Source organism: Drosophila obscura, unplaced genomic scaffold (genome assembly GCF_018151105.1).
Source record: "Drosophila obscura isolate BZ-5 IFL unplaced genomic scaffold, ASM1815110v1 contig_170, whole genome shotgun sequence".
Lineage (NCBI taxonomy): Eukaryota > Metazoa > Arthropoda > Insecta > Diptera > Drosophilidae > Drosophila > Drosophila obscura.
The window spans coordinates 304,175-325,916 of NW_024542758.1; the positions used below are offsets into that span (position 1 = coordinate 304,175).

At 44.6% G+C, this 21,742-nt stretch overlaps 3 protein-coding genes across 18 annotated transcripts in view; all 3 read right to left on the reverse strand.

Moving 5' to 3' along the window:
• Positions 1–21,742, reverse strand: part of LOC111077461 (hemicentin-1) — a 145,716-nt gene that overhangs the window by 79,933 nt on the left and 44,041 nt on the right. For all 16 annotated transcript variants that reach the window (XM_041592197.1, XM_041592192.1, XM_041592193.1 and 13 more), the window contains exon 3: positions 8,918–8,967. The gene's annotated coding sequence lies outside the window, so the exon portion shown is untranslated. The remainder of the gene's footprint in view (positions 1–8,917; positions 8,968–21,742) is intronic.
• LOC111077466 (mucin-2-like) lies at positions 10,720–12,894 on the reverse strand. The gene has a single exon (XM_041592170.1). It carries the CDS (start codon positions 12,892–12,894, stop codon positions 10,720–10,722), a length of 2,175 nt encoding a protein of 724 aa, XP_041448104.1.
• On the reverse strand, positions 18,250–21,138 carry LOC121403911. The gene has a single exon (XM_041592171.1). The coding sequence runs from the start codon at positions 21,136–21,138 to the stop codon at positions 18,250–18,252; it is 2,889 nt and encodes a 962-aa protein (XP_041448105.1).

Sequence of the window (21,742 nt, forward strand, 5' to 3'; positions counted from 1 at the left end):
TTATATGATTTTTTCCCACTGCAATTCTAGTTTGAGTTTTATTATTTTTTCGCTTATTCTACACCTGCTGCTACTTCATAACGATTTTTTTATGAAAATTAAAACCATATACGGGCGACTGCATTCCGTGAACGTGAGCACACACACACAGTGGAGTTTCGCTTTAAATAACTTTGCGACTATTAAATGCATACGTGGCATGCGGCATTTAAACGGTCGTTGTTTTTGTCGCGGAGATCTGGAAAACTGAGTTGAATGTGAATACATTTTTTATGGAAATAAAAGCCCCACCTCTGCCTTGGCCACTCTCCACGAGTAGGCAATGTTCACACTTTTAAAGGGATTTCCTTTTTGCCCTGATATCGCGAAACGGGGTAGCTGTGAGGCACACAGAGTTTTCCTGAACTTTGATTTCATTTTGATGTGCACAATCTTTAACCCATACAAGCTCTTTTAATTTGGAAACTATATTTATTTTTTTTCGGCTTGTTTGGCCAACCCATTACGTTAATTAAAAACGCTCTTGACCTGCGCCATGTTCCCTTCCGTTCCGTTCAGTTCAGTTCAGGTGTGTGTAAAAATTTACATATAAAAAAAAAAAAAAAGGGAAGCAGGTTCTGTTGAGGACGTCTATACACACACATATGTATGTATGAACTATACACATACGAACAATATTTCACGATGGTATTGGTGTTGAGCGCCGCTTTTTTCAAGTTTGCACTGCCAACGAAAATTAATTAAAAGCGTATTTTACATTTTTAGCTGCTACAAAAAATTACAAACAAAAATTTGTTCGCTGGAAAAGTATATGAAAGGGAATAAAGATCACAAAATGAAGCAAAAGAGATACATGCAGATGTATATTGTGACTACTAGGGATCCACATAGCTGTACACGTAGCAGCTGCACATTAATTGTGTCCTAAAAACAGGATTCACGAAGCACTCACCCATTACAGTTCAATCTATTTCGAATATAGTGAGAGCCACTAGAGAGCGGCTTATGGCTGTAATAATTATTCTACCGGGAAAGCTTTCTTCCCCCAATTACACAGAATATAAAACGAGCTCGTGTGCGGGATAATGTAATTTGATAATTTTACAATTTCCAGAAGTAAGATGGGGTTGCATAATACCCCAAAAACCAAAAGAGGTTTTTGTAAACCATTGAAACTTCTTAAGAGCTCTTTTCTCCGCAACCGAACGACTCGGGGCCTGGCCTGGCCTGGGTGCATTACTTATGCAAAAGTTTGCCAAGAAAACGACACGAGAGGAGCAATTCAATGGTTCCCCTTTGCAGCCCCAGCCACATCCCCTATTCCCTATCCCCTATCGAACTGATGGAGCTGATTTAATGGTGCATTTATTGGCAATCTATTCCACGGCTATGAAGAGCTTCAGGGCGCGCACCCCCCCGTGCGGTATGTGCCCGTGACGTTGATACATTTGCCAGGACGCGACTCCTATGGCACGTGTGCCGAGTGCCATTGAAACTAATTGAAAATGCGTCTCGCCCAGACATACAGGCACGGCAGAGGCAATGGCAGAGGGAGAAAAACTCCGTGAAAACCCTGTCGGTAAAAGTTTTCTCCATCTTAGAGTTGCTTTTAAAATGCAAACTCAGCCACACACACTCAGCCACACACACACACACAGATGAAAATTATAAATAATATATAATGCAGCATCTGTTTATGATGCATACATAGGTACACATACTTGTATGTACATACATATATACAAAACTATATCCCCAAGTTGGGGGGCGGGTGTTAATTCTGAGCCCTGTGTGGAACTTTTTCTACACCTTTCTATATGTGTGCATGATTTATGGCAAACTGACATTGATTGATTCGGAATTGATGGTGTGGAAAAGCGGCTGATGAGCGAGAAAACTTGCCTGTCTGCCTGCCCGCCTGCGCGGCCATGCAACACTATTCCGACAGACAGCGCCATAATTATTGTTCAGATTCCATTGTACGCGCGAATTTACCAAAAACATTCGAATTATGCGAATGGAATTTCGCATATTTTGCATACTAAATCGAGCGAAAGGAAGGCTGCTGCTGCTGCTGTAGCTGTTTGGCAGTTTGAGGGACAACTTAAAGGGGATATGTGGCGGTATGTTGGATAAGCTGCATTATCCTTTCGCAATTCAACCCCTTCACGCATGTATGTACATATGTATTTGTTGCATCTTAATTAAATTTCTGCCTCCGTGAAACATTTCTCAGAGAGCCTGTCCGCACATGCATCCATCCGCATCCCCGTGCCGTCATCTGTCACAAGACCACAGGTGACTGACAGTTGCCATTTGGTTCCTTTTTTGTTTGTTGTTTTTCTGCACTTATTTATTTATGCAAAAGGCAATTGTTTTTTTGTTTCTGTTCCTCCCACACCCCGGACTGTGACTGTGACTCCGGAATAAATTTGTTGTGCAATTTAATAAAAAACGTTTTTAACGTTGCCACAGAGTTTGTTTTCGGCCTTCCTCCTCCCGCTTTGCATTTGCAGTGTATTTTATTCATTTATTTGTTAAATAAAATCAATAAAAGTTGATTGATTGGTTGGAGGGGTGGTGGGGAGGAGTCTGTGGAGCAGCATTGCAGGTCAATTTTACGAACAATTAAGCAGGGTACACTTTAAAGATGCAGACGGCTGTGTGTGTCCGTGTGTCCCACTCTCCAGCGCCTTTTAAGTTAGGACACGTTCCAGGCTTTGGCTACGAGGATTGCAAACTCCGGATATCGGACCCCTGGACAGACTCAAACTACGGATTGTCGATGGCAAACAGTCGTCGCTTGCATTGGTTAAACAAGCCCGAAAGCTCCAAGACAGGCGTTAAAGCACGTCCCAGTCATCGGCAGCGTCAACGGTTCATTCACTTTCCCAGAGCACTCTCGGAGCTCCATCTGCACTCGCTCCACTCGCTCCATCCGCTACCGCAGTTTGTGTCAACATTCTCCAAATGACGTTGATATTATTTGGCGTGTGCCGCAGCGAGAGAGCTTTCTCCCTCCCTTTCTCTCTTTTGCTCCATTCGCCCCTAATGAACTCATCGTTGCTCACTTGACGCTGGTCACGCTGACTTTTGCTCTGCGGCAAGATGGTTTTGGTATAGGAAAGGAGGATGGTGAGGTGAAGTGAACTGAACTGAAACGAAGCGAGAAGAGAAGCTGCTTCCGGGCTTAGTGGCGCATTGCATGTGCTAATTAGAAATACGTGCTAAAAATTCGCATGAGATTGCCGCCGCCTCGAACTGGCGTCCTGGCATCCTGGCAGTGCTGCAATTGCCATTATTAGGAAGCTTCGGGACACACGATAGTTAGGTCATCGAAGGTACATCGAATATGGCAAAGTTCATGCAACCAGTGGAGCAATCAGTCTGGGAAATTGTAACCTCATTAGAACGCTGAAAATATCATGAAATAATTTCTGGTATTCCTATATTTCTATTAATCAAGGGAAAGGTGTGGCACATCGTGGTTAAGATAAAAGGGTTTTATTTATTTCCAAAATTAAATTTACTTTGGAACTTCGTTTTGGCTGTTGTTGGTCAGCTAATTGTTTGCAATGGATCCACAAAAGGGAACACTACAGAAGGGACTGGCAGAGTACTTGCGTTTCTGCTTTAGAAAACTCAAACTATTTCCAAACACGATACCTTCTCCCACCTTCCCACTACCTTCTTCTGCCATGTGCAAGTCTATGCAAGTCTGGTGTGGACAAAGTTTTTAAAACCCCGACACGTGCTTGGCATTGTAATGCAGTATTAAAATGTATTTTTAAGCACAAACAGTGCCCCCAGGTATGCATATTAGCCATATAATCGTACACTCGTACACTCGCACACTCGTATGAGCAACAGACAGCCAACAGCAGTCCTAGAGGGCATCTTTCTCTCTGTCTCTCTGACACAGCAACTGCAATCCAATGGAGTGGTGGAGTGGCCGTTTTGGCGGTGGATTAATGTGGCATTCGATTATGTAAGTCGTGGCCTGTGGCAAGACACACTCGTAAATCAAATCGATATTTTGAAGAGTCTCCGCCTCAGCCTCTCAGACGACACATGTTCAGGGCTGGGTATGCGATGCCGACTTTGGTTAGATGACTATCAAAAACCACTTTGGCCGGAAATAGCATAATATTTGCTCACGCCAGCACAAACTCAAACTCCAACTGAAACGACAAACACAAACACAAGCACACACACACACACATACACACACACACACGTGGGGTCTGATTGCTTCCAAAAACGCGCTAAATGCTCGTGTCGCCAGCGTCACCATTCGCCCACCAACGGTCCATACACCTTCCCCGTGGAGACGGATGGATGGGGCACAGACACAGCCACAGACAACGCCAAAGTCGCGTGCGAGGGGGGGCGCACATAAAGCAAATATTTTTATGATATTTTATCATCTCTCGGGCTTTGGATTTGGTTTTTTGGTCGCCTTTTGAAATTCCGCTCACATGCGCCGCCTCCACACTAAAAATGCGCTGAGCCCTGATCCCTTGCCAACGTTACTGTAGGAAATGGATTTCTGGTTTATTTTCCATCCGCCGGGGCGGCGAAAAGGCAAAATCCCAAATTCTATTTGTTAAAGCAACCCCTACCCCACCCACTTTTGACAACCACTTATTGTTCAGCTCTAAGGTGTCCTCCGCCAGCAGCAAGCAGCTTCTGGCATACCTTTTCCCCATTTCCATCTTAGACATTTACCTGCTGTGGAAATCGATATCATTTACAGCATATGGTAAATGGAACGTTAACATATTTGATTTCCCTTCGGTGCATAGCAACCAAACTGGAACCCATTTTATCCTGATTTACTCAGCAGCTATCGGCTATAGCTGGTCCGCACAACTCCTGTTACGAATTAGCCAATGAGTCTGGATCCTAAATAATTAGCATGCCTTATCCTGCATCTAACTACCACTCAGAGCTCTGCTCTGGGTCTCTGACGGCTGCCACACTACAGGAAAAAAGCTGCAACAAGCACATGGCATGCATTAGCCTGACACACAGAGAGAATGTCCCACAGAATGTCACTCTGTCCCGCTCCGCTGTCAAGGGATGTGCAAAACTTCTCGCTATACGAGTATGAATAGTTTGCATTATCACAAAGTAGCCGCGCGTTAAGTCGACGACGCAGGGAAAACAATTTTTAATGCCTAATGAAAAACAATGCAGCAGTAGCAACAGCAACAGCAGCTCGGGGATGTGTAAAAACTTTCTCTGAAATGCAACTAAGGGGCGAAAAATTGGAGCAAAAACCAACAGACAAAAACTGAAACTGAAACAGAAGCAGAAGCAGAACAGAGCCCCCCAAACAGGAAGGCAAGCACGCACGTGGAGTACGACTGCCAGTATGAGTACTGCGGCTAAACGGGGAGGAGGGTAAATCGTAGGTAAACGGAGTGACTGGCGTATCTATTTGTTTTTGGCTGTTTAGAGCTAAAAAGTTTCCGGCTTTTTGTGTGCCATTCCTGTGGCGCGATTCGTACTCTGGCACCGGGTACTGCCGCTGTGGAGCGGTGCAGTAACAAACAGCAACAGCAAGCCCATTCAGTGGCTGCCAGTGCAAAAAGTGACAAAAGAAGCTGTCAGTTGTTGCGTTGCCAGCCAAAGTGAGCTAAAACAGTTGCGAAAAATGCAAGAAATGTTGCGCATACGTCCCCACGGGCGACATTGCGAAATTCAAAATATAATCCCCTTTTGATAAACCACAAAAATTAGCATGGAATTCAACTTGATAGGTGGATTCTCATATCTAAATGCGTTTCACCATAGAAATGTTGCAACATGTCTTCATAATGGGAATGAACTGCAGCTCTTGTTACTGGAAATGTTTCATATTCGATACTGATAAATTCTGTACAAAATCCCCTTTGATAAACCACAAAATTAGGGTAGATATTCAACTTGATGGGTTACTTGAGGAGTCGTTTAATATCGCCTCAAGGCCTGGCCTGACGTTGGTTTCATGTGCGAGAGACAATTATACAGTGGCCGAATAATGTCTTCGTGCTGCAGCTGCTTTTAACTTTATACACTGGAAAAATCAGTGACTTGGGAAACTTCAGTCTGAAAGTATCCAACAACAGCTGTCACTAACTACAGAAATAATGCGCAGATGGAGAAATTAGAAAAGTATAAAACTAAAGTCAATAAACTTATAAAGTAGAGTCTAGAAATCTTGTAGGCAGCTGCTGTATACGCATACATTATTCATACATTGTGTGTACGTACGTTTTGAGTGGAACGAGTGTCAGCATATTTTGAGCCTTCCTGTCGAATTAACCAAGAGGCGGATTTGGGTCGGGTTCGATGGTTGAGTAACAACAACCATGAGCCATGAGCCATATTAAGAGAGTTGTGCGACATTGAGCAATTATAAGCCAACGACAAGCAAAAACAACACCACGAAACGACAACAACAAGAGCACTAATGCCATGACACAAATTCCTAATCAATCTTCACGACTTATTCATGCACATAAACCTGAGCGACAAACAAGCGAACTGGAGAGCCGAACCCAAAGCTACCCCAAAGTGGGGTGGGTAAGGGTGGCGGGCGGTGGAGTGGAGGGTGCCTACTGCTACATACACATACGAGTATGTGTATATGTAGCTGAGGATCTGCGTGTGTGGCTGTTTGAGTTTTGCAATTACAACTTAAGCACACAATCATTATCATAATCCTTAATCGATATTATGGCTTACGACTGGCAGACACACATACCTACCGACACATATGCATGTACGTATACGTGTACGTGGTAAACTGAAGGGGCGGTGGTTCGATGTGTGTGTGTGTGCTCTGCTTTTAACCCACTTCCGTTGTCTGGCCTGTCTGTTGGTGGCTCGGCTCCTTCGTCTGGCTTTTGGTCTCTCACTTTGGCTTCTGCGTTGTCCGCATTTTTCTTGAAGCCAAAGCCAGAATGAGATGAGGGAAGCGCAAAAGCAAGATAATAATCCTTGTAAATGGATGAACCAGAAAGCTGCCTTGCCTGGGCACAGCCAACGGGTTTCGTTAATAGTTAAATTGCTGTTAACAAATTTAATGTCCTTTAAATTTATTAACAAGCAGCTGCCGTGGCTACTCTTTCGTTTGTTCACGGTTCACGGTATTAAATGATACAAACAAAAAAAAAGTGTGGATCATCCCAGAGACGCGACGCAGGGAAGCAGGAGCACCTGCTTAAAGTTGCCACCATCGTTGCCGGTGTCGACATATCTGCCAGGACGTCGTCAGGGATGCCTTACAAAGCGTTTAATGACGGTGGAAAATTTGATTTTCTTCCTCGACTGCTGATGGCCTGATGGCCTGACGACCACCACGGGCTGCGCTGCACAATGGTGCGTATGATTGTTATTGGGGCACAGGGGCGAAAGCGAGGGCGTAGGAGGTCCTGGGCGGTCCTGGCTGTTTGCGCTCTTGACGATGTCGTGAACGTGTTAAGTGGTTATTGGTTTAGCGCGATGGCTCCCTAAAGCAAGCGATATGCGATGGCCACTGGAGCAGCGACTCCCACTGATATTTGCATTAAAATTTGTTTATACTGCATATGAGGGCACTTGAAATGATCGGATGAATAAGTGAATGGCACACTAAAGTCGGAAGATTCTTTAAATCACAAAAAGATTAAAGCAAAAGGCATCTTTGCTGCACGTTCCGTAAGCTGAAAAGGAACAACTATAAAAATGAAAAACTGGGCTAGAAGCTGTCCTTTGCTAGTCGATGGTGAACACTTACAGACGCGAATGCCGAAGGGGGAGCACATAAACTGCCAATAGATGGCACTTGGTTTCGAAAAACGATTTACGACACCATGGCGACGCATAATTTGATACATGTGACGGGGCCTGAGTTGGGAAGTAGGTGCTTGGGGAGTGGGCAGTGGGGAGTGGGGAGTGGAGAGTGTGGTGGATGTCTGCCCCAATGACGCATCATTTATTACTTGGCACTCAACAAAAATTGTAAAACAGGAAACGGAAGCAGGGCACACGACAGCAAACGACAGACAAACGGCAGCCACTTTGAACGCGAATTAAAGTAATAAATTAGTTTGGGCGTGTGTCCTCGACATGACTCTGCACCACCACCACCACCACCGCCATCACCAGCCAGTAGCAGTAGCAGTAGCAACATGCTCCTTCAGTGCCTCACTGCCTCGGCCTCTGCCACTGGATCTGCTTGTGCCCACTCATATGCCTCCGTGTATGCTTGCCTCGCTTTGTGCCTTCTCATTTGATTTGAAAGCAACCCACCCACAAAGCCACAAAGCCACAAAGGCATACCAGAGAGGCAGAAATTTCCCTGTTTCCAGCAGGCTGCTCGCTCCGCTTTCCTTTCGTTTCCTTCTCCTCCTACGAGTGTCGATGTAGAGGCTTCTGCCTCTGCCTCTGTCTCTGTTGTGGCTTTTTCCACTAAATTGCTTTGCATTTTTAGCCCCCAACATATTTTTAGGCGTGCAACATTTTTCATAATGCCTTGACATTGGTTGGGATTGCTGCTGGGTGTGGGTATGTCGTATGTCGGTCTGTGGGTGTGTGGGTGTGTGGCCATGCCATACCAACATGGCAGAAAGAAAAGCCAAAGATAAACTGTCGTTGATATCTAAACTCAAACTTCTCGAACATTGGAATAGCCATCCCGCACCCGTACCCCACACACATTTCACGAGATAATCTTCTCCGTTTTTTTTCTTATGGCGTTTTCTTTTATGATATTTATATGCGCGATATTTATCTCAATCGTTGTTCCTTTTCTTTCCTGGCATAATTTTTGCGGTCTGACAGTTAATATATTGAAAAGGTTTCACAAATATGATAAAACACAAATAAATAAAGCAAAGTCCTTGAGTTTTATTGTATTTTATATGCTGTATGAAAATTTAAAACTTACCCAATTATCTCCTTAGACTCAGTTATCTCTTAACGTATCGTATTGATTATCTGAAACGAAAAATAAACATATATTTTGTGCATTAATTTACTTTATCCAAGCAGGTCCCAGGGAAGTTTTCCCACCACTTAAAGTGAAACACGAAAGACTCCGGCTCTGACTCTGGCTGTGGCACAGCATGGGTTGGGCTCCGTCCTGCACTTCAGCTCTGCCAATTTCTCTTTATTAAAATTTGCATTTTCACCTGCATAATTACTGAATATCCCAACAGCAACAACAGCGTGAGGTAGAGTCTATGAAAATAGCGAAATAATATGCTTACTTCCACGCTGCTAAACATAATGTCTGCCTCCTTCTTTGTTTTCACCTTTTTTGCTCTCGCTTCTGCGGAGCACAACTAAATATTACGCTTATTTTGACGTCAAAAAGCTTGTTGAGAAATTAAAAAAGCGGCAAATTCTGTGAAAAGGCGGAAAAAACTAAAGCGAAATGCAAATAGAAAAGCAGGAGAAAGAAACAGGAGGGCAAAGCGGAAGGGTACAGGGTAGAGAGAACGAGAGAAAAGGAAAGCCGCAGCCAAGATGGCGACGGGAAGCTCTGTAGGCGAAGAATATTTTCCAGTGCTTTTGTTGCATTTTTCTAACATGTTTTTTGTTGGCGTCTTTGTTTTTTTTTGTTGTTGTTGTTGTTGTTGTTGCTGTTTGCTCTGTTTTTTAATTTACTATGTTGTATTTTTAATAGCATAGACAGCTTTGCTTTTTGTACCCACACACATTTTCATGTTTTCCTCCACGCATAAGAATTTCCTCCGACCGTCTCTAAAAAGGTGGAAAATGGCGGTCGACCAACGAAATATTAAAAAGAAGAACTCAATCGTCTGCAGAAGCAGATGCAGAGGCAGAGGCATGAGGAGTTATAAAGAGTCGGCAGCAAAGCAGCACTTTTTGTTCCGTTGCGGCGGCGTATACGTAATACACAATACGTATACGTAATATTTTTTTGCCTGCTGTCTCTTTGCTTTCTCTGCGGCCTTTGCATTCATAACGCGGTCCGCGAGTTGCTAAAAAATCTTAATGAATTTGCATGAATGAATATTTGAAAAGCTGCTGCAGGCCATCAACAAAAAAATATTTGCATTCCCCGGACCAGTACCCGGCCCCGAAAAATAACAAGAAAGAAAGGCTAAATTCAGCGGGGCCGATGCTTTCTCATAAAAAAAAATAAATAAAAAACGTACGGAACAGGCAAAAAACAGATTTCCAGTGGCACAAAAATGCGAGCACACAAAGGCAAGCGAAAATTTATGAGCGCTAATATTATCAGCAGATTAGAAAGTAACTGGAAATTATGGCCCAGTTGTTGAATTTTTTTTTGCCCCGTTCAACGTTGGCGAGAAAGCATTTTGCATTTGCATTTGGCATCATCCATGTCGGGGCCATTGCATGCTCACTATCAATGGGGATTGGGCAGAGAACGAGTTGGATTTTTGGAGTACATTGCGATGTGTGTTTAAATTGCCCCAAATTGCATTTTAATGCTAATTGTGTGAGATTTATGGTTTTATGGCTTGGGGCGTGGCGCTCTCGCATTTATATTTCTATTTCTATTTGCTGCACATGTGGGGCAATTAATATTCATTGCATGTCCAGTCGCTCAATGGTCATTATCTGCGTGTGCTAGAAACTACTTAAAATTTGAGAAAAATTAACTTGGACTCGGCTTTATATTTTATTTTTGTTTTTGATTGTATTTAATGTTTTTACGAGTAAGAAATGAATATTGGCCAGCTCCTCCAATCGTCATTAGCGAAACCCTTTGTTTCGAAACTCCACAGTGGTGCTTTCCATCATTTTGTGAATGGCAAGATCCACCTCGTGCAGGCTCGAGGCTTCAACTAGGGCGAATCCTTCCAGAATTGGATGAGCGGGGGTATTAGAAGGCAAAGTCGGAACCGTGGTTGTAGTTGGTGCTATTTTTCCCTTGACAGGAGCTACGGGCGTAGGGGAAATTATTTCTCCCTTGATAGAAGCCGCGGGCGTAGTGGATATTATTTCTCCCTTGACAGGAGCTACAGGCGTAGTTGTTATCATTTCTGGCTTGGGAGTCTCCAGGAATTTCCAGATCGATCCATTGCCGTTGCTGACTACATCAGGTTTGAGGATAACAGTTTCATTGCCATGGCTGGAACGGCGATTCTTTTGAGTTTTCGCAGGAACTTTGGTAGTGTCGGTATGGTTGGCATGGATCTTGGGGTGAGGCTGGGTCTTGGTGTGGCCCTTGGAGTGGCTCTTGGGGTGTGGCTTGGCATGGGGCTTGGGATGAGTGTTCGATTCGATCTTTGAGTGGGGCTTGACGTGTGCTTTGGGATGGGTCTTTGGCTCGGTCTTGGCATGTGTCTTCGTGTGACTCTTGGTGTCCGTCTTTATGTGGTTTGTGGTGTCTGTCCTCGAATGAGCTTTAGAGAGCGTCTTGGAATGGACTTTGCTGTCCGTTTTAGAGTGCGATTTGGTGTCCGTTCTCGAATGGGTTTTGGTGTGCGCCTTCGGATGGGTTTTGGTCTCCGCCTTTGAGTGTGTTTTGCTGTTCGTCTTCGTCTCGGTCTTGGTGTCTGCCTTTGGCTTGGGTTTGGTGTGCGTCGTGGCCTCCGTCTCGCCGATGGGCATGTGATCGGACTTGCTCTCGGACTGTTCCGTGGTGGCTTTGGTGCTTGGTGTGGGTTTTGTGTCGATCACAGTAGGTGTATTGGCGGTGGTGGTCTTGATATCACCTTGGGTAGGGGTCGTATTTTCTGCCCTAGGAATTGCTGTTGTGTCGGCCTTTGCCTGGGGGCTGGTGGTGTCTGGTTGGGTGACCTTGATGTTAGTGGGTGTGGGCTTTGTGTCAATTTTAGTTGGGACATTGGTGCTGCTCTCCAATTCACTTTTCGTCGTTGTATTGTGTTCTGGCTTGGGGTTAGGTTTTGTGTCCGTCCTTGGGGTTGAGGCCTTGGGGTCGGGCTGAGGGGTCCTGATGTCAGGTTTGGCGGTAGGTTTTGCATCCATCTTGGTGGGGACCTTAGTATTCGTTTTAGTACTGGCGGTGGGTGGTTTTGCATCCATCTTTGTGGTGACCTTGATATTTGGTTTGTTTCTGGGGGTGGCTCTTGTGTCGATCTTTGTGGAAGCCTTGAAGTCGTGCTTAGGAGCCTTGGTGTCGGGCTTGGCGTGGGCCTTGGTGTCGTGCTTGGGAGCCTTGGAGTCAGGCTGGGCAGTGGATTTTACGGCGATCTTGTTGGTTGTCTTGGTCTGCTGCTTGGCGATTGGTTTGCTGCTGGGAGTTAGCTTTGTGTCGGTCTTTGCGGGGGTTTTAACCGCGGCCTTCAATTCATTCCCTGTCGTCGCTTTATATTCGTTTTTGGGCTTCGATTTCGTTTCCGCCTTTGTGGGGGCATTGATGGCCTTGCTCAAAGGCTTGGCAGTGGGTTTTCCGGCCATCTTGCTGGGGACCTTGGTGTTTTCTTTGGTGCTGGGAGTCGGTCGGTTTCTGTCCGTCTTTGTGGGGGTTTTCGTGGTGCCCTTCAGCTCATTCTTGCTTGTTGTCGTAAAAACGGAATGTTTGTCCGGCTTGCTGGGTATCTTTTTGTCGATCTTAGGGGGGGTCTTGGTGTCGGGAATCTTGGAGCCTTTGGTTGGTGAGGTGGTCCCGGACTTGGCTGGTCTGGTGGTGGTCAAGCGCTTCTTGGCTCTGGCTGCAGTTGTCGGCGGTGCTGTGGTGGTTGACAAGTGCCGGAAAAAGAAATGCATATGGGAAAGCGTCGTCGGTGGCTCCGACTTGACAGGAGCTTTGTTTGATTTCGCCGTCAGCGAAGCTTCGTCATTAGAAATATTCGCCTGGTGGAGCTCTTCAGTGCTGGCCCTCGGCAGGACCAAGCCGGCAAGGCAAAAGGTGACCAAAACAATGATAAGGAAGCGCATTTTGAATCCACTGCGATTGTACATTGCTTGGTGTTGTGGAGAGAACTGATTATCAGGTGCCGGAAACCAAACTTTTATACCAGCACACACGCAGTTGAGAGCGACTGTGAGAGTGACTCGTGCCTCGTGAATCTCTGGCAAAAATGATAATTGGAACAGAACAACTGTTTTCCCCAGCACAGAAGCCTCACTTAAAATAATGTGTTGTACTATCTATTCGGGGCACCTGTCTTCCGGCGCTTCTCTTCCGTATAAATACAGCGAATGATTTTACACAAATTCAGTTCCCCAGCAGCAGCAGCAGCAGACACAGCAGCAATATGAAATATCTAACCATCCTCAGCCTGATCGTTATTATAACGCTGTCCTCTCAGTATAAACACCAGCGACGTTTCAGGGGATCACGAACCACTGAAGACATTAACGCCTACTTATTTACCTCTGGACCCACGAAAAGCATCTTCATGGAAAGAGAAACCATGAATCTGGGCCCTGAAAGGGTGGCTAATCGCCGGCCGCGTGCCATTGATGTGCCTGTCATGAGTTTCCAGGGAGTGGCCTACGATCAGTTGCTAAATGACGCCCTCAGCACTACAACCACCACCACAACCACCACCACCACCACCACAACTACCACAGAGGCACCTAGCACCACCGTCAAAACCACCTCAAAAGCAGCTACAACTAAAAGAAAGCTAACCAAGAAAGCCGTAAAAGCATTCAAAAAGAAGGCGGCGAAGGTTGCAAAAAAACACTAGGATCATTTGAAAATTAAATATATACTAATCGAAGGTTGATATATCTAACGGAAATTTGTTTTTATATTCCTCTGGGTCAGTGTCTACAAAATATACTGAGTTCTCAGTCGTGCACCAGTAGAACGGAAGAAACTCCGGAAGAAATAACAAAGAACGAGATAATTTCTAAAACTCCAAGACTTAGCTCTGGGAGTATCAGAGTATTCATAATCCACTGAATATGATGCTCAAAACAACCCAGAAATTATTAGATATTTCAGACCCTTCACCCAGGGGTATATTTAAGATCCAATAAAGCACAATTAAAGCATTTTTTAAATCTCCATAGAAATGTCTACCGTTTGAGACAGGGAGATTTAAGAGCTCTACCTCTTGCACAGCTTTTGGCTCCTTGCGTTGAGCGGACAAAAGTTTGGACAACTTTTTGGCAGCCATGTTGCAGTTGTTTTTTCTCCATTTTTCCCGCGTCAGCTGTGTCAACATGAGCCAACAGTGAAAAGAACTTGAACTTGACGCTACCCAACGACGGAAGTGCATCAAGGAAGGGGTGAAGGGGCTTAAGGAACAGGAACCCATGCAGTCAGTTGAAGGTGAAAATGGGGCCAATGGCAGAGCCAACAGATGCGCACAATTTTTGCATGCCGGCGACTTCTGAATGGCATTTTGATGGCCGCTTAGGCACACCAAAGTATTTCACTCTCTCCCCCACCTCCTCACGCTCTGTCTCTCTCCCTCTCTCTCTATCTGAACTTGACACCTGACAGTCTGTTTAGTTTTTCCCAACAAACTTCGATAGCCGTCGGTGATGTCACGCCCCTCCTAATGGCAAACGTGTATCAAATATTCAAAATATGGGACTCTATATGTGTGTATGTATCTGCATGTGGGACTATCTATGTGCACATGTGTGTATTTTTATTTATATGCGAATGTGCGATTTTTGTCTGCCGCGCAATATATGAAATTCACTTTTAAACGCTAAATAATGCACCTGCAATTCTGTTCGTGGCGCCAATTTCATGCGCTAAATGAATTTATGAACAGTTTGTGACATATTTTACTATATAAATAAATATATGTATATGTATAAAGTACATGCTCGTACATATCTGCATTTTTGTTGCAATACACTCAGTTTTTTGCCTGAACATTTTTTCGTTGATTTAATCCAATATTCTTTCAAGTTTTTTTCAGCTACAATTTTATTGAAACATCACGGAAATATAAATATAAATGAAAATGAACTGAAACTTAAATTGGTATTTTCGTGAAAAATTAATTAAAAATCCCATTTTGTCTGCTGTTAATCGTTCATTTTGAATGTCACTTGCATAAACAGGAAACATATTTTAAGGAAGAATTCATCAAAAAGTTAACAAATATATACAAATAATTAAATTTATTATACTAAATAATAATCCTGAGAGATTTTGAGTTGATTTGAGGCATAAGAACTGCGGAATCTCAGCTGATGGAATATAATTATTTCATTTAGTAATTCACATGAGTAGTATTAATGGGAAAAGATGTCTCAAGTAATTAGTTAGTGGGTATTATTTATTTAATTGATATACATATCATAACACAACATTAGATAAGGAATTACATTATTAATTGGGAATATTTAAACAAACTAAAGAATTTAATTTCCCATTTGAAATGTCACTATGACAGTCACAAACAGAATCAGGGGCTGCAAGGCTCCCAGCATCGCTCCACTGCCAGCACACCCTTCCATCATATTGGGCATTGTTGAGGGGGTAGTGGAGGTGGTGGTGGTGGTTTTCAGGTTGCCAGAGCCGAATAGGAACAGGCTCTCTGGAGGTAGCATCACTTTGGTGGTTCGAATGTTCGTTGATGCAGCTGCTGTGATCCTCGAGGGGTGTGTGGGAGATCTGTGGGAGCCAGTGCCAAAGCCCAAGGAGAATGTGGATGTAGGTGTCTGCGGGGTTACGAACGTTGCCTTGAACAGCTGTTGGCGAGTATTATTAATGGTCTGTTGCTGCTGCTGCTGCTCCCCTGAGGTGGGCGAGTATCTTTTGTATCCAAACGGATCCGTCGTATTGTTCGATCCGAGCCGAGTGGTGTTCGTCCGAAAGTAATTTTTCACATCGAATTTCTGTGTTGGATTCTCATGGTGGAGACCGTTGTGCATTCGCGGGGAGGTACTTGACGTTGTACTGCTGCCTGGAGTGCTGTGTTTTTCCGTCAGGGAGCGGTTACCGGCGAGTCCTGGCTCTGGACTCTCGCTTGCCGTCACTTGCAATATGTCTGCGGTAACCAGAGCTCCCATAAGCGGAGAGAAAAGAACCAGAAATGCTACCAACTGCATCATTTGGCTGCTTCTATGGTACTGAGTGCTCTGGCCATTTTCTAGCCAGCTTTTTATAGCTGCAAGCTGCCGTATCCGTATCCCAGTCGAGACATCACCGGGTTTTAGTCATCTCACTTAGTCACAACATAAGACCAGAAGTCCGAAAATTAAAACAATTTCCTGTGCATGTCACGCATTGGTGCAGTACCTTTCCCCAGTCCAGCAGCCCAGATGGGCCTCTGACTAACAGCACAGCCGGGTTTTCGAATGTGTAAATAAAGGTACGGTTCTGTAGAGCAAGCCATGCACATTTTTTATGGCCTGAAGCACTTATCAATGCAACTGCCAATCTCAGGAGCAGCCAGGCGAGTCAGAGCAGGGCAGTGCAGTTCAGGATTGGGGCATGGTGATGGCGGGGGTAGAGTGCCACCACACATCGACAGCAGCAGCGAAGCGACCGCATTCTGGGCATCTGTAGCATAAAAACATTTCATGCTCCCTGCTGACACGAACAATTTTTTCAATTCATTAACTATTTTAGTCATAAATAATTGTGGCAGCGCAGCAACAACCACCAGAAACAGCCAACAGCAAATGCAAACAGCAGGACATGACTTTGCTTTCGCAATGATAAAACAGTTGCATGAAAGTATTACTCAATGTTGAACTCAATTAAGTGGCTACAGAGATATTCAGTTGATTGTGGCTTCACCCGTTATATGCCTCAGAGCGTAGCTATGCCTACTCTTTGATAGAATGTTACACATTCGCCAGCTTGCACATTCAGAATCGTTTTATATTAGCTTAAGCTTTTATTTTGCACAAATCTCTTCTAAGTCCCTCGATCTCTCATCGAGCAATACACGATTTAATACCAACCAATTCATATTTTGGCACTGCCAGAAACTAATCCCTAGACCCTACAACCCACAATTCACAACCCCCTGCCCTGCCAAACCTCCCCAGCGAATAGCTCAAATATTGAAAGCAAATACAACAAATAGCCCCAAAATTCATAGCAAAAGTCCAACACATACTCGCATAAATGTGCAATAAAAAACCTACAGCACAACAGCAAAAACAAAACAAAAACAATAATAAAGTAAAAATAAAAAAATAAAAAAGGAAGAGAATGAGGAAGAGAAGAGGGTAAAGAATTTGTGGAAAATATATTGCCACGTATATATTTTACATGGTCCTGTCGAAAAACATTTCCCGAAGCGTTAAAATTCATATAGGAAACACTCTGGCTCTGGCTCGTAAATGGAAAATATTTTGACACAGATTAAAAGCACCAACACACAGAAGGACAACACCAGCAACGGAATACAATGTTGTTCATCTAAATTTAAATGAAACGCGGATGCATTCGTTAGAATAACCCATAGCCAAACACACATTCCCATTCCCACTCCCACTCCGATCCCATTCGCCTTGGGGGCTGAATGCCGAGAGTTACGAGGAGTGGAAGCTGTGAGACCCTGTGTCGCACTGACCTAAATCAAACAAACGCTAATGCCCGATTTTCAGCGCCACAAAATTCTGTGGCTCCGGTTACGAGTTGGCTGGATCGGCTGGAGCTTCAACAATTCATATTTGTTGCATAAAGATGGGTTCCATTCCGAATTGGAATCTGAATGCGAATGCGAATGTGAATGCGAAAGCGAATGGGTGTAGGAAATGCAAAACAAAAGCGTATCGACAGAGGAACAGAGACCCGTGCAATGTAACCAGAGTCTGTCCCTTCCATCCTTACACCCTCTCAGAAGGTGGTTTGTCTTTTTCAATACCTCTTGCACTTGTATACGCTACATACGCTATGCAACTAAAATACGGAAAGTTAACCGATTTACTTCGGCATAGATCTATTAATGATTCTGTCAGACTATAACAGATTAAGCAAAATGGTTCCCTAGATACGTTAGAAGAGGGTATCTAACAGTCGCAACTGTAAGAGCACTTACACGATGGCTTCGAATTTCGCTTTCGACTCAATGATGTAGTTTTTACCGATGAATATTTATGAAAGGACGGAAAAGTATGTGAGTCTGGTCTGGGGTTTCTGCTTTCACAATAATGAATATGTGGTGATGCCTCCTCCAGCTGCGAAAGAAGAGAGAGTCAAGTGGAGAACCTCTCGCCTCCGACACGAACTAAAATGTTTGGCAAGAAATGTCAGAATCGAATAAAACCAAAATTCTGAATGCATGTTCAAATAATATACAATATTTCTATGTATTTATTATAGTGAAATATCCAGAGAGTATACAATATTATATTAATCTATTTAGAGATTCGCTGAAGGTGTCACTCCTCATCGGGTTCCGTGGTTTTCTCTTCGCCTTCATACACTTCTGTCGTTGTTGTCAGTCTTTTCCTTTTCTTCGCAGCTTCATTTCGTTGCCGCTTAGTCTTTCGTTTACGATTTTTTCCCTTCCTACGCGACTTTCTACCTTTCTTTCCGCTTGCTGCAGATTTGTTCACCCTCATTGTAGTGTCGTCAGATGATTCTTCTGACGGCTCTGTAGTCGTCTGATCATCATCATCATCGACAGGTTTCAGTTTGTCATGGAACCCTTTTGGAACTGATGGCCGATCGTAGGGAAACCTGTAAGTTGCTCCCTTGAAATCATGTGATCTAGATGCATGCGTTTGATGTTCGAATGGTTCCATCGCGTCCATCAGAGGCTGTTGATGCACTGACATTGGCGCCATTACATCCATTTGGCCCTCGTGTTCATCGTTCGGTTTGCTCGCATATTGGGAAATCTTAAGGTTCTGAAGTATGGGTTGGTCTTGGGTATTTACATTCCTCTCAATCGGATTATCGATCTGGAACCTACTGCCCCTGTCCTGATTTTGGAAAGAGCCCTCCTGATAATCTTTCTGATGATCGGATTGTCTTGGTATTTGCTTTAGTGGTTGTTGTTGTACCGATTGATTCCATTCAGCTATCGTCTTGTCATTGTACTGTCCCTTGGGGAGTCTGTGCTGGGTAACAGGCGGCCCGGCGTCATCGACGGGTTTGCTCGAATGTTGGAAGGGGCTGTCCTGGATAACCATATGGGGCTGACGATCGAATTTATTTATATTTCTTATTCTTTCATTTGGACTATCGTTTTGGAGCGATGGATTCGAGTCCTTCAACGTTCTGCCAATGTCCTGGGCCATTGAGAATTTGTTGTGTTGTCTGTCCATCGGATTATGGAAAGAACCCTCTTGATAATCCTGCTGATCGAATTGTCTTCTCCTCTCCGTTGCGTCCCCTTGCACCGATGGACTCCACTCAGCTATCGTCCTGCCACTGTACTGAGCCATGGAGCGTCGCTTTTGTTGAACTGGCGGCTCGTCCTCATCGCTCGAATGCTGCAACGAAATGTTCTCGGAAATCACATGACGCTGAGGATTGGATCGGCTTTGAATATATCTATTCCTTTCTGTTGGATTTTCGTTTTGAGGGGATGGATTCGAGTCCTTTATTGCTGTCCCACTGGGATGAGGTGGGAGTCTGCTTGGTGGATTATGCTCCTGACGATAGAGTTGGCTTTGGTTATCCACATTACTTTCTATTGGTCTGTCGTTTTCCACGGATGGTTCACTGTGGTTAGCTGTTGGCATTTTGCTATGCTGAATATGTGGGGCGAGGTTGTCGTGTGGATATTTCGGATAATTGAATGAATCCTGAGAATGTTTCTGATGATCGAATATTCTGGACATTTTCGTTGAATGTTGTTGCTCGACCGATGGATTCCAGTCTACAATCGTTTTGTCCTGACTGGTAATCGGATTATAACACTCCAGAAAATGCTGCTGTCGATTGAATTGCCTAGAGAATTTCATTCTCCGGTCCTTTTGATCCCCTTGGACCGATGGACTCCACTCAGTTATTGTCCTGCTACTGTACTGAGCCATGGGGGGTCTTTTTAGGTCATCTTTGGGCTCGTGGAATGTTGTTGGATGTTGGAAAGTATTGTCCTGGATCTCCGTGGGAGGCTGACGATTGGGTTGTCCTTGGAAATTTCGATTGCTTTTTAACGGATTATCGTTTGGAAGCGATGGATTCGAGTCTGTCAATGTCCTGCCACTGTCCTGCGTAGATGGGAGTCTTCTTTGTTGTTTGTTTATTGGATTACGGAACGAACTCTCCTGATAATGCTGCTGATGATCGGATGGCCTTGAAACGTCCGTTTCCCTATCCGTTTGATGATTTCGCTGCAGCCATGTATTAAAGTCCATTCTAGTCCTGCCCCTGTGCTGAGTTCCTTGGAGTTTTTTCTGTTTCACGGCTTGCGCGGTCTCAGCGATGGGTTTGCTCGGCTGTTGGGTAGGAAGTTCCACGGAGATCAAATGGTGGGGCTGAGCTTTGGATTGGCTTTGAATATCTATATTCCTTTCTGTTGTATGATTGTTTGGGACCGAATGATTCAAGTCTGTATTTTTCCTGCCGCTGTTCCGAGTTTTTTGGAAATATTTAAGAGTATCGGCGGGCCTGGCTTTAGCGATAGGTTTGCTTGAATGTTGAACAGAAGTGTTCTCTGAGCTCACATGGGGCTGAGGATTGGTCGGACGTGGGATATCTCTATGCCGTTCTGTTGCATGTTCGTTGTGGACCGCTGGATTCCTATGAGCTGTCCATTTTGGGTCTTTTGTGCTGGTAGCCATTGGATGTTCCTGTTGGACCGATGGATGCCTGTCAGTTCTGTCCTTGCCCTTACCTTGTGGTCTGTTATGTTGTGTCACAGGTTGGTCTATCTTCTTGCTGGGACGGTGAGAAGGCTTGTCCTGAATATCCACAGCCACATCCACATGGTGCTGACCATCGGCTTGTCTTGTGCTTGCCGTTGTATCATCTTTTTGAGCAGGTGTAGTCAACTCTTTCGTCGTTCTGTCACTTTGCTGATGGAAGTTTTTCGGAACTTTTTCCAGTCGAACGATGTGCCGGGGGTCCTCGTTTGACTTGGTCGAAGGCTGGCCGAAAGTGTCCTGCAAATCTGTTGAATTGTTTGCTACGGCTGCTTTGGCTGCAGCAGTCGCATAACCCTTCTGAATGAGTGGAGTTTCGGCATTGATTGACCTGTCTGTTTGGCCTGCTCGGATGTCAGGCGGCAATTTGGCTGTGGCTCCATCTGCAGCGACGGTGGGAGGCGAGCCCAAAACTACTGCCGCACAAATTGTTAGCAGTACAATGGCTTTCATTTGTATTTCGACTATAACACAAGGCTTACCGTGTGCGGGGTTTTATAGAGGACAGAAATCAAAAAATTCCAGCGACTCGTTCCAGCTGTGCAACAACTGTTTCGCTGGCCATGGCCATCGACATGGGATTAGGATGTTAGTATGTCTCTGCTCAAGATTTGCACTTTGAATTTATCAGAGTGCACTTTTGTTCTCCATCGGAAGTGGCAGTGGCAGTCTGTGTTTTTCGGCAGATTGCAGACTGACTCACGTCGCGCTACTACACAGAAGTCCCTCTCATTACGATGAACATTGCAGGTCTATGAGTCTGCGAAAAAGCATTCGCACTGGCACTCACTCGTATCTTCGAGTTGATTGAGGTATCCCTTCGCAGCCGCACTAACGACTACACTTAAGCAGCCCGAATAGCAACTTAAGCCGCTAACTAACTACCCAATTCTCATTAAACTTTTGCCATTACACTCGAAACTCAATTGCGAATCCAGACGCCGCCACAAGGGGGGTGGAGCGTCTCCGCCAAAGTAGCTGCTGCGGCTAAATGAGCACCGAAGAGGCGTGAAGAGTGAGGAGGTGGGGAAGGGAAAAGGGAGGAGAAACTAAAGAA